This window comes from Lampetra fluviatilis, chromosome 30, assembly GCF_964198595.1.
Source record: "Lampetra fluviatilis chromosome 30, kcLamFluv1.1, whole genome shotgun sequence".
Classification (NCBI taxonomy): domain Eukaryota; kingdom Metazoa; phylum Chordata; class Hyperoartia; order Petromyzontiformes; family Petromyzontidae; genus Lampetra; species Lampetra fluviatilis.
Genome location: NC_136304.1, coordinates 770,961 through 783,824, shown reverse-complemented (window position 1 = coordinate 783,824; position 12,864 = coordinate 770,961). Strand labels below are relative to the sequence as shown.

At 56.3% G+C, this 12,864-nt stretch overlaps 2 protein-coding genes across 2 annotated transcripts in view; one reads left to right on the top strand and one right to left on the bottom strand.

Moving 5' to 3' along the window:
- Nucleotides 1–11,244, bottom strand: part of LOC144943341 (calpain-9-like) — a 24,855-nt gene extending 13,611 nt beyond the window's left edge. Inside the window, exons 1-7 of the mRNA XM_078870716.1 lie at nt 10,929–11,244; nt 9,763–9,973; nt 9,020–9,089; nt 3,555–3,679; nt 2,017–2,150; nt 1,380–1,824; nt 703–788 (exon numbers count right to left, since the gene is read on the bottom strand). Of these exons, the coding sequence (XP_078726842.1) occupies nt 703–788; nt 1,380–1,824; nt 2,017–2,150; nt 3,555–3,679; nt 9,020–9,089; nt 9,763–9,969 (1,067 nt within the window). The 5' untranslated portion in view covers nt 9,970–9,973; nt 10,929–11,244. The remainder of the gene's footprint in view (nt 1–702; nt 789–1,379; nt 1,825–2,016; nt 2,151–3,554; nt 3,680–9,019; nt 9,090–9,762; nt 9,974–10,928) is intronic.
- Nucleotides 1–12,864, top strand: part of LOC144943107 (snake venom vascular endothelial growth factor toxin HF-like) — a 328,067-nt gene that overhangs the window by 188,752 nt on the left and 126,451 nt on the right. The window lies entirely within an intron of this gene.

Below are 12,864 nucleotides of genomic sequence, written 5' to 3'. Positions count from 1 at the left end.
AGAGGAGCGCACGCGGCGTCACGGACAGTGCGGGGCGGGTGATGCGCGTGTGCATGTGTGTACGTGTGTGCGCGTGTACGTGCTATTGTGGTGGTACAGCATGGGGAGCGGTGGCAAAGCAGTTAGCGCGCTGTGCTACGAACCCGTTGACCACAGTTCGATTCTCGCTCACAGCCAACACTAGTTACGATTACCTGTACCGGTCCTGGTTCTCCCCTAGGTCGACTCAGTCTCAAGTGAGTACCTAGTGCGGTGTGCCAACATCGCCACTAGAGAGATAAAGGTGGCCGGGCGAGGTTCTGGCCTCCCATCCCCTCGTGTGCCGAGCTGGCCTTCATTAGGTACTGGCTAACAGCTCTTGCCCCAACAGTCTATTAAGGCGATACGAGGGATCTTTGTCTTTGTTATTGTTGTGGTACAGGTAGAAAAGTAGTTAACGCGATCCGCTACAAACCGGTGACAAATAAATTAACCAGTCCTGGCCTTCCTCAAGGTCAACCCAGCACTAAATGGGTATCTGGTGTGCTAAGCAAACATCAGCGCTGGGTAGACAGAGGCGCCGGGCACGGCGTTGGCCACGCAGCCCCTCGTGTGCCGAGCCGGCCTTGACAAGTGCTCGCGAACATCGCTCGTCCCCACGGCCTGTTACGGCTCCAGCTGGGGCCTTTGGCCTTCGTGGACCAGTGGAGAGGATTGGCTCACCTGTCACTCCAGTCTCCTGACCACTCGACGCAGCCCCAAGGGTTTCTCAATCGGACGAGTTCCACGGATTGGCCACGGTAAATGACCTAAGCACATCATAATTATATTATTGTAATTATACTAATGAACATCGTTATGAGCATTATTATCATTGTCGCCATCATTTACCATCGTCGACAGTCCCCTTCATCATCATCATTGTAGTTATCATAATGATTACCACCATCATCATTATCATCTTCAGTTGTCGTCACAGTCACCAACATCAACATGATCATTGGAATCACGATCATCATAATTCTAGTAAACATTACTTCTTAGGTAAACCCATATGTTATGGTGTGGTGAAAGTCAGAGTTGAAACAGCCGACCAAGTGAACGAACAAACGGTATCAGCGTGTGAACAACACCCGCCGCTACTTTAATCCGGCAAGGACCATAAACACCGTCACCAAATCTGTTGGCAAACGCAATTCAACGTGATCGGACAGGGCATTCTGTTCTTGCAGCCATGAATGAGAACGTCATGTAATCATGGGCGTCTGGGGCCCAAATTCAATTAATGAAACATTCAATCAACCGCATCTGGTTGTCGGCCCAAACATCCCAATGCTGCAAATGAACCCAACGAAACTGAACGTGGAGAGACGCGCACCAGCGGACACCCCCCGGCGCACCTTCTCGACGCCCGTCACGGAGTAGGCGTGTCCCAGCACGATGCCCTCCTTCGTCTCCACCTCGGGCCGGTTCGGGAAGCTCAGGCCGCCCGCCACTCCGCCGCAGCACAGGCCCAGCGCCGCCGGGCCGCTGCCCGCGCCGAGCGCGCCCTTCTCGAACCACCGGCGGCCCCGTACGCGTCCCAACAACCCCGGCGTGGCCCTCGGGCCCTTCCCGCGGCCGGGGGCCTCGTCGGGGTGGTAGGTGGAGGCCCCCATGAGGGAGCCGGCCTCCTGGGCCATGCGCATGTAGTCCCACAGGCCGTGGAAGGCGGCGACGCCGCCGTCCGGCCGGTCCTCCTCCCCCTCGCGGCCGACGCGCCGCCGCTCCGTGAGGCCCCCCGTGAAGTCCATGAAGGCCTCGGTCAGCATCCCCCCGCGCATCGCCTCGTAGGAGCCGCACAGCCTGGGGGGGTGGGGCGGGGGGGTGGGCGGTCAACGTGGAACGAACCCGGCCGCGACCCGAGTTCGATTGCCGCTCGCAGCCAATAGCAGCGGGGGGAATATTTGAAGCCGGTTCCAGCGCCTCCACTAGGTCGACTCGGCCTCAAATGAGGTAACGATTTCTGAGCGAGTGCGTGTGTGCGTGCGTGCCTACTTGGCGTAGGCTTTCTCGAGCAGGGCGCTCCAGAACTCGTTGGAAGTTTGCGAGTGGACGAACAGCAGCTTCCCGTTGACTGTCGGCAGTCGGTCGTCAATCACAACCTCCACCCACTTGCCGTACTGCCAGAACTACCACAACAACAACAACAAGTCAGTACAATCCACCTGTACTACCACAACAACAACAACAACAGTAAAACCCACCTGTACTACCACAACAACAACAACAGTACAACCCACCTGTACTACCACAACAACAACAGGACAACCCACCTGTACTACCACAACAACAACAACAACAGTACAACCCACCTGTACTACCACAACAACAACAACAACAATACAACCCACCTGTACTACCACAACAACAACAGGACAACCCACCTGTACTACCACAACAACAACAACAGGACAACCCACCTGTACTACCACAACAACAACAGGACAACCCACCTGTACTACCACAACAACAACAACAACAACAACAATACAACCCACCTGTACTACCACAACAACAACAACAATACAACCCACCTGTACTACCACAACAACAACAGGACAACCCACCTGTACTACCACAACAACAACAACAGGACAACCCACCTGTACTACCACAACAACAACAACAGGACAACCCACCTGTACTACCACAACAACAACAACAGGACAACCCACCTGTACTACCACAACAACAACAACAGGACAACCCACCTGTACTACCACAACAACAACAACAGGACAACCCACCTGTACTACCACAACAACAACAACAATACAACCCACCTGTACTACCACAACAACAACAACAACAATACAACCCACCTGTACTACCACAACAACAACAACAACAACAATACAACCCACCTGTACTACCACAACAACAACAACAGGACAACCCACCTGTACTACCACAACAACAACAACAGGACAACCCACCTGTACTACCACAACAACAACAACAACGACAATACAACCCACCTGTACTACCACAACAACAACAACAATACAACCCACCTGTACTACCACAACAACAACAGGACAACCCACCTGTACTACCACAACAACAACAACAGGACAACCCACCTGTACTACCACAACAACAACAACAGGACAACCCACCTGTACTACCACAACAACAACAGGACAACCCACCTGTACTACCACAACAACAACAACAGGACAACCCACCTGTACTACCACAACAACAACAACAGGACAACCCACCTGTACTACCACAACAACAACAGTACAACCCACCTGTACTGCGAGCAGCCAGACAGCAAAAGGAAGTGGCCAAGTGGCCAAGGGGCAAGGTTTGTGGCGCCGCTTGCTTCAAGGTCTCGGCCGTCGCGACCTCTGCACCTCGCGACGCTTCTTACGCGACGCTTCTTACGCGACGCTTCTTACGCGACGCTTCTTACGCGACGCTTCTTACGCGACGCTTCTTACGCGACGCTTCTTACGCGACGCTTCTTACGCGACGCTTCTTACGCGACGCTTCTTACGCGACGCTTCTTACGCGACGCTTCTTACGCGAAATCGGAAGATGCCCGCGTAGCCGTCCACGGCGCTGAACGACTGCTGGCTGGGCAAGACCCTCTCCAGCAGGCGCGGGTGCAGGGTCAGTGACGCGAGCGCAGCCAAGAACCAGCAATCCCCTGCACGCAGACAAAGACGAAGGTTCTCACCTGTGTAGCCTTAACACAGTGTTGGAGCAGGCGCTATGAAGCAGCAATCCACATGCACACACAAAGAGACAGATTAATGTCCCCCGTGTAGCCTTAACCTACTGTTGGAGCAGGCGCTATGGAGGCGGCCGGCAGAGCGCGTGTGGGGGTGGAGCGGATCTATCTGTGCGGCGCTTTGAATGTTACCTCCTTGTACACGTGGCTTCTCTCTGGATAATCTGGATTCCTCCCACTGAATTTGTCGATGACGTGACAAGGGCACGACTCTCCTCGAACAACACACGAGTCTGGAGACTCAATGGGGCTTTCTTGGGAATATAAAAGTGTGGGCATCGTCAATATTAACAGCGGAAGTGATTTTGTCGCCTTAACTGAGACGATGCTCAGCGACAAAAGAATGGAAAATTCCACTGCAGGAGTTCAGAGCCACTGGACTTTCTTGCCAGAGACATTATTATCTCAGTGGGCTATTTTTAAAATGGAAGAGTTGCCAACTTGTAATGCGCACACTTTTCGTAGATTCATTGGCGCGGGAAACTGCAGGCATGCGGAGAAGGTAGCCATATGATCCGCGGCCCTACGTTTGGTACATCTATCCAACTAAAAGGTTGAGCCAAATAAATTAAAACGTCTGAATTAATTGGCATTATAAAAGCATGCGTACACAACTCACACGCATCAGTTGTACTTGCTATTAATAGAAGTCCGTGTTTGTTTTCCGTTTCTGACATACCTGGTGGAACTTTATACACCGGTGCCCCTATTGAATTCACAACAACATGAACCCCTTTGGAATTTGAGTGTGATGATGCCTCGTGACATTTCCTTACAGAATTTCGCAATGTGTAATTAGCACTTGAGGGCTTTCGTCACCAACGCCCGCCGAACAAAGCCGCGGTGTGCGTCGGGCTCAAGTCTCACGCAGGGTTCTCTCGTGCAATCCCATCGGCAGCTTTGTTTATTTTATTTGAACCTATCTACGTGACTTCACCGAAAGACCCAAAGAACATTACAATCATTATTATTAAACGGTAGCCGGTAACCGTTTTCAGAACCCATAACCGGTTGCGGCTTTCGTCAACGATGCACCGATTGATTCCCGCGCCATTGTTACAACTGGGATCGAACTGGCGAACCTCTCCCACCTCAAGGGCCGTAACGCGACTCGAGCGATGCACACCGACACCCACAGCCACACACAGCCACACACAGCCACCCACAGCCACACACAGCCACCCACAGCCACACACCGACACCCACACACAGCCACCCACAGCCACCCACAGCCACACACAGCCACCCACAGCCACCCACAGCCACACACAGCCACCCACAGCCACACACAGCCACACACCGACACCCACCGCCACAGCCACCCACAGCCACCCACAGCCACACACCGACACCCACAGCCACACACAGCCACCCACAGCCACCCACAGCCACACACAGCCACACACAGCCACCCACAGCCACACACCGACACCCACACACAGCCACCCACAGCCACCCACAGCCACACACAGCCACCCACAGCCACACACAGCCACACACCGACACCCACCGCCACAGCCACCCACAGCCACCCACAGCCACACACCGACACCCACAGCCACACACAGCCACCCACAGCCACCCACAGCCACACACAGCCACACACAGCCACACACCGACAACCACACACAGCCACCCACAGCCACACACCGACACCCACAGCCACACACAGCCACCCACAGCCACCCACAGCCACACACAGCCACCCACAGCCACCACCGTCACAGCGCGTGACAACACGCTGCGTGCTCACCACATTCCAGAGGCCCAAAACATGCGTCGTCATCACCAGACGTGTTTGTACTGTAAATGCCAAGTCACTAACACTTCTTCTTGGTTCTTTCGGTAAAGTCACGTAGAAGGGAAGTAATAAAATAATAAAAATAAAACATAATAAAACAATTCTCACGACGTTTCGGCCACAACGCAAGCAGCCATCCTCAGGCGAAGAATGAAACACCCCAAGCTTGGAGCGTATATTTAAGCTGGGTTAGAGGGGGGGGAGGTGGGAAGAAGAGCGCCTAAACAAAATAATTTGCATATCAAGAGGAATTCAGCATATGGAAAATGCGTAGGAGGTGGGCGGGGGGGGTTCCAAATCAATACTATGCCCGTGCATTATGCAGGATTAGCAGCATCAAAGGGGGGGGGGGAAGGGGGGGAGCATTAACAAAGGAAAGGAATGTTAATAGTATGTAGCTGTAGTTACTAAACAAACACGTAAAAACTACAGTATATAACTAAAGTTTATACTTTAGTTTGTCATGCAGTTTATACTGTAGTTTTTTACGTGTTTGTTTAGTAACTACAGCTACATACTATTAACATTCCTTTCCTTTGTTAATGCTCCCCCCCTTCCCCCCCCCCCTTTGATGCTGCTAATCCTGCATAATGCACGGGCATAGTATTGATTTGGAACCCCCCCCGCCCACCTCCTACGCATTTTCCATATGCTGAATTCCTCTTGATATGCAAATTATTTTGTTTAGGCGCTCTTCTTCCCACCTCCCCCCCCTCTAACCCAGCTTAAATATACGCTCCAAGCTTGGGGTGTTTCATTCTTCGCCTGAGGATGGCTGCTTGCGTTGTGGCCGAAACGTCGTGAGAATTGTTTTATTATGTTTTATTTTTATTATTTTATTACTTCCCTTCTACGTGACTTTACCGAAAGAACCAAGAAGATGAATCCCTGCAGTCACGAAAGCTTTAAATCGTCACTAACACTTATTTAATTATATTATTTGCAATTTCAAATCATATTTGACAACAGCCAGGATCAATCCACTGCTCGATGAAGCACCACCCCCAGTTCCGTTTCTTGTCCTTCCCCCTGAGATAGAAAGAAGTTCAACACACACGTCGCTACATCCCATCTCCAAGTGCTGCCTGGCGCATATTTCGAGGTTTGATGGAATGGGCGATTTAGTTGGAGGCAAAGTGACACGCGGCTGTTTGGCGTATCATCGTGAGAGCCAAAGAGCTTGTCGGTACGTGTGTGTGTGTGTGCGCGCGCGCGCGCGCGCGCGCGCGCGCGCGCGCGTGTGTGTGCGCGTGTGTGTGTGTGTGTCGCGCGCGTGTGTGCGCGTGTGTGTGTGTGATATGCTGGGCTGCACGTGGGCGTTGAGTTGGGCAGCAGCGTGGCGCTGCGCGGCTCGCAGTGTGGGCGGCGTGCGGCTCGCAGCCTCCCATGCCGCGGAGCCACTGGAGCTCTGCGCTTTTACAATCCAGATTGTAAACGCGTTCCCTTCGCAGGGCTTCTTTCTGTGTTGTTCAGTTTGTTGTGATCCCCCCCCCAACCCCGCGCACCTCCGATTAGCACGGTCGGCTACGGACGGCGCGAAATAAGTTCACCGTACATTTCGCGAAAGCCTTGGAGGAGATGGAGGGCGAGATATGCACTCCTCGCAAAACCGGATTGTTAGCAACAGACAAAGACCACCCCACCCCCCTGTAGCCTCGACAGACTTTAGGGGCAAGTGCTGTTCGCGAGCGCCTATCAAGGCCGGCACGGTGCACGTCACGGCACCAGGTGCTCGCCTTGCGTCTGCATCGACTCAGGGGAAGATCGCACCGAGGTCTGATACCACTCGTCACGTTCGTTGCCCACGGCCAGGATTTGAACTCGGACTATCATCCATCCCCGGGGTCGATAAAATTGTTACCACTTAGTGGGGACGCCAACAGTGGTTGTCCTATGGAACAGACTTGCTCTCAACATAGGAATGTGGAATTTCCACCACTGACTCTGTGCCGCAAACAGGAGGCAAGCGACACTGCCTCGTTGCTCATATCCGAGGATAATTGAGGACAACTCCTCGTTTCTGTAATTGACGCTGGTACACAATCGCCTATTATTGAGAACAATCGTGTCACGTGCTCTCTAATGACAGCCACTTCACGGCAGCTGATGCACGCTGACGCGGTGGTTAACTCACGGCAGAGGTCGCATAGCAACTTGTAGCAGGGATCACGACTCAAATCATCCATCAGCGTATACAGAGCAAATACACACACCGGGGTATCGATAGGAAACCGGGCAGCACGTTTTACGCCTAAACCATAGCTAAGATAAACAGTATACACACGACACAGTGCGCAAATAATGGTGAATGGAAAACGATTGCTTAGGTCTCAAGAGCGAGATTGTTGTGAGATCCTGGCTTGGGAGAGCTATTGACAGAGCGTGCCGCGTGCGCCGTGTGGCCGCGTGCGCCGTGTGGCCGCGTGCGCCGTGTGGCCGCGTGCGCCGTGTGGCCGCGTGCGCCGTGTGGCCGCGTGCGCCGTGTGGCCGCGTGCGCCGTGTGGCCGCGTGCGCCGTGTGGCCGCGTGCGCCGTGTGGCCGCGTGCGCCGTGTGGCCGCGTGCGCCGTGTGGCCGCGTGCGCCGTGTGGCCGCGTGCGCCGTGTGGCCGCGTGCGCCGTGTGGCCGCGTGCGCCGTGTGGCCGCGTGCGCCGTGTGGCCGCGTGCGCCGTGTGGCCGCGTGCGCCGTGTGGCCGCGTGCGCCGTGTGGCCGCGTGCGCCGTGTGGCCGCGTGCGCCGTGTGGCCGCGTGCGCCGTGTGGCCGCGTGCGCCGTGTGGCCGCGTGCGCCGTGTGGCCGCGTGCGCCGTGTGGCCGCGTGCGCCGTGTGGCCGCGTGCGCCGTGTGGCCGCGTGCGCCGTGTGGCCGCGTGCGCCGTGTGGCCGCGTGCGCCGTGGGGACACGGTCATGTCGTGGTCGGCACACTGCACCACCAACCCGCCAGTTCCATTCGTGCTCACAGCCGACATCGGTGACGGATATCTGAACTGGTCCCGGGCCTCCCCTAGGTCGACTCAGCCCTTAAACGAGTTCCGTCTGTCACCATTACGACTCGAGAGCCGTAAAAGGCGGAATGGAGTCGTTGCGCCCTTAGAGGGGTGCTCAGTCACGGCACTTGCCCCAGCAGTCTGTGTCCAGGCTGCGTGTGGGATGTGTTTGTACTTTATCACCAAGTAGATCACCACAACAAGAAGCAGGAACTGACACGGGCGCTGCGCTGCGAGGCACGAAGGGTTATGCCCAGTGGCTGTGATGTGTGCCGGCATTTGGCGGTCTGTGTCGATACCCGAGTGGGCAACACCAGGGTGTTCACGCTGGTTTCCCATCCTTAATAGGTGCTCCCAAACAACACTTGGCCACACAGACCATGAGGCTACGGAACTTTGTCATCGTGCGTTTGTAGACGTAGGAGAGTACGTCACGTGCGTGTGCGCGTAACAATTGTTTGTGGAGTCTTACCAATTTCGCCTTGACAAAGGTCGAATCTGCTTGCATCGTCAACGATGAACTCCGGGTTCTTGCATATCTCCTGTAAGTGACAAGGTGAGCATTTTATAGCGCACCAGAGCCATGCCCGTAACACAAAGCACGTGCGCACATAAATGTATCTGCTCATCAGTTTGTATGCATGTTCAATTTCTTTTGCACCGTACGTAGCCAACCGTGATCATCGGAGCTGCAGGAGAATGACAATAAACTAAACACAAAGCAGTTCTAAAAAAAGTACATCTTCAATCAGGATGACCTGAGTTTGCGTGATGTTTGACGAGATCAGAAAAGTTTGGTAACATTGCAGACAGCATGGCCCATGTCTGGATATCTGGAAGTTCACCAGCATCGATTCCGGTGAGCTTGACTGCGTGCCAAAACTCCAGATGGTCTAAATTGCCGTTGCCAAACTTCTCACCAACACTCGTAAATGTGACCCTATCACGTCCGATGCTCCAATCCAGGTGTGTGTACCCGCATATACAGGTGTGTGTACACGCATATACAGGTGTGTGTACCCGCATATACAGGTGTGTACACACGCATGTACAGGTGTGTACACACGCATGTACAGGTGTGTACACACGCATGTACAGGTGTGTGTACACGCATGTACAGGTGTGTACACACGCATGTACAGGTGTGTGTACACGCACGTACAGGTGTGTGTACAGGTGCGTGTACACGCGTGGTACAGGTGCGTGGCCACTCACGTGCGGCCTCCTCCAGACGACGGCGCGCGCGAGCTTGGAGCCGGCCCCGAGCTCCGCGTAGCCCAGAGACGCCGCCTCGGGCGGGAAGAGGTCGTCCGTGAAGTGGCGGCGCAGACGCAGGCAGTCGGCGCGGATGCGCGTGTACACCTGGCGGCCGCCCAGCCCGTCGGGGACGTCGTCCTCGCCCCGCGGGAGCATAGCGCTCATGGCGCTGCGGGAGACGCAGCGGGGACGGGGGACGGTCAAGACGGGACACGTGGGCCGCGCCGACTCCGAGCGAGGCCCCTTCGCCAACCCACCCGCGGGGTCGGAGCCCCACGCGGGGTGCTCGTCAAGGGCCGCTTCGCGGCGTTGCCCATCAAGGAACCGCCGTCTCTCGTATTCACGCGGCATTGCGGCTCTTGAGATAGAGGGGATTTTTGTGTTTTTGTTACCGAATTCGAAAACAAGAAGTATCTTCTTGTTACATCATGGGACCTTCTTCGCCAGGACCAAAATATGGGAATAGGTTTTCCCCTTTTTTCTGGCAACGAAACAGCTGTGCTAAGATGTTAAAATACCAAACTGAAACCTTTTACAAGGAATCATATCTGCATTAACCACAATGCTTGTGGTCAGAATGCAAACAAAAAACACACTCTTATAATATATGTATTGTCTATGAAACTGATTGGTCCACACCAGAAACAGCTTTATTTCGAGCCTCGTGTTAGACCAGAGGACGCCAAAAGGCGTTTTGCCAAAAGGCGAAAACGCCTGGTACAACATCAACAGACTGATGGGGCAAGTGATGTTAGCAAGCACCTATTAAGGTCGAAATGGCACACAAAGAGGGCGGTCCTCATTTGTTTAATTTAAGGCCGAGTCGACCTAGGGGGAGACGACTGTTCCGATATCACTCGCCACTGATGCTAGCCATGGTCGCAAATCTCCCGTGGGGTCCTTGTGCACAAAGCAGTGCACACAAGCCCTACGCCACCGCTCCCCATTGTGAACACACACACACAATGCTGCAGCTTGTATTCGAATAATAACCAGTTTGTTAGTAATAACCAGTCTGTATGTCAACAATAACCAGCCTTCTCTGTGAACGACGACCAGTCCGTCTTACACGATGAGGAAGCCTGCGGTGCTCGACAGCCTGCAGCTAAATCCGCGTAACTCACCTGGTGACGAAGACGCGACTCGGAGAGGAGACGGTGGCCTGCAGGGGTTGAAGCGAATCAATTCGCTCCGGAGATACTGCCCGGCCTGCTGGTGGTTGGTGGTGGTGGTGGTGGCTGTTGTTTGAGTGCGTGGATTCCTCGGTGGTGTTGAGCAGCGAACGTCTGTCGTGCCTTGCGCACGGGCAGGTCGTTATATACACGCAGCGAACTCACGGTACAAGTCACGAGTACGGGCAGGTCGTGATAAACACGCAGCGCACGAGCAGGTCGTTATATACACGCAGCGCACTCACGGTAGAAGTTACGGCTCCGACCTGCGTCGTTTGCTCGCCCAGCCCCCTCCCCCGCCAGGCGCAGTGAAGTCAATGAAGGTGACGTCACTGATGGTCGCTTGAAGGAATTCCCCAGATGTGTAACGCGAGACCCAGCCACCCCTCCCCCGCAGAGAAGACGACGACGACGAACCACAGAGCTCTCTCCTTGGTTTGACGAAAACGAAAATCGCCACATCCGTCGATACAGAGGGAGTGAATGCGATTCGGAGACTCGCTGGCAGGATATCACGGACCAGAGCCACGGAGTTGTGGCTCGATCCATCGGGAATTGCCGCCGTGCCGCCAACTCGCACAAGGTGGCACGTGACGACAGAGAGCCCCCCCCCCCTCAATGTCGCCGTTCCCAGGCCGAGGGCGCGATGCGACTCGCCAGCCGCAGCATGAAGGGCGGCGCGGCAGCTCGGGGGATGGGTGGCCGGGATCTCGCCCGGCCGCCTTTGTCTACCCAGTGCTGATGTTGTTGACTCGCCACGCCGTGCACTCATTTGAGGCCGAGTCGACCTAGTTACAGTAACCGTGTGGTGCTCATGTCAGAACATTGACTCCAATGATGATGCCCCGCGCCGCCGGCCCCGCGCCGCCGGCCCCGCGCCGCCGGCCCCGCGCCGCCGGCCCCGCGCCGCCGGCCCCGCGCCGCCGGCCCCGCGCCGCCGGCCCCGCGCCGCCGGCCCCGCGCCGCCGGCCCCGCGCCGCCGGCCCCGCGCCGCCGGCCCCGCGCCGCCGGCCCCGCGCCGCCGGCCCCGCGCCGCCGGCCCCGCGCCGCACGGAGGCGCCGTTACGCTCGTGGTGGCTAGCGAGTGGTTTATTGCGTGCGCGTGCAAGCCCGCAGTAAACGCCGGTGTGGCATCGGCATGCAAATCAGACGAAACGACGGCGGCACATCCGAGTGCCGCAGGCGGTCACGCGGCGGAGTTGTTCAGAGACCCACGCCGGCGAGCTGCGGGTCGGGGTACTGGGGGGCGGGGTGCTGTGTGGGGGGGGGGGGGTGCTGTGTGGGGGGGGGGTGCTGTGGGGGGGGGGGGTGCTGTGGGGGGGGGGGGGTGCTGTGTGGGGGGGGGGTGCTGTGTGGGGGGGGGGGGTGCTGTGGGGGGGGGCGGGGTGCTGTGTGGGGGGGGGGGGGTGCTGTGAGGGGGGGGCGGGGTGCTGTGTGGGGGGGGGGGGCGGTGCTGTGTGGGGGGGGGGGGGGTGCTGTGTGGGGGGGGGGGTGCTGTGTGGGGGGGTGCTGTGGGGGGGGGGGGTGCAGTGGTCTAAGCGCGCTGGCTGCGAGCTCGGCGCCCCGAGTTCAATTCCCACTGACGACCACCAACAACAACGACGACGACGACCAGTGGCGATTATCTGAACCGGTACTGGGCCTCCGTTAGCTCGACTCGGCCTCAAATGATTACCCGGTGCGATGCGTAAACAACGCCACTCGGGAGACAAAGGCGGCCGGACGTGGTGTTGGCCACTCGCCCCCACCTCGTGTGCCGTTGTCCATCTTTATCTGCGCTACTCGCGAACAGCACTTGCCCCAACAGTCTGTGAAGGCTATACGGGGGTGTTTGTTGTCTTTGTATTTGGTACGTGTCAATGGTCGACGTCTGCCCCTGGAACATGGA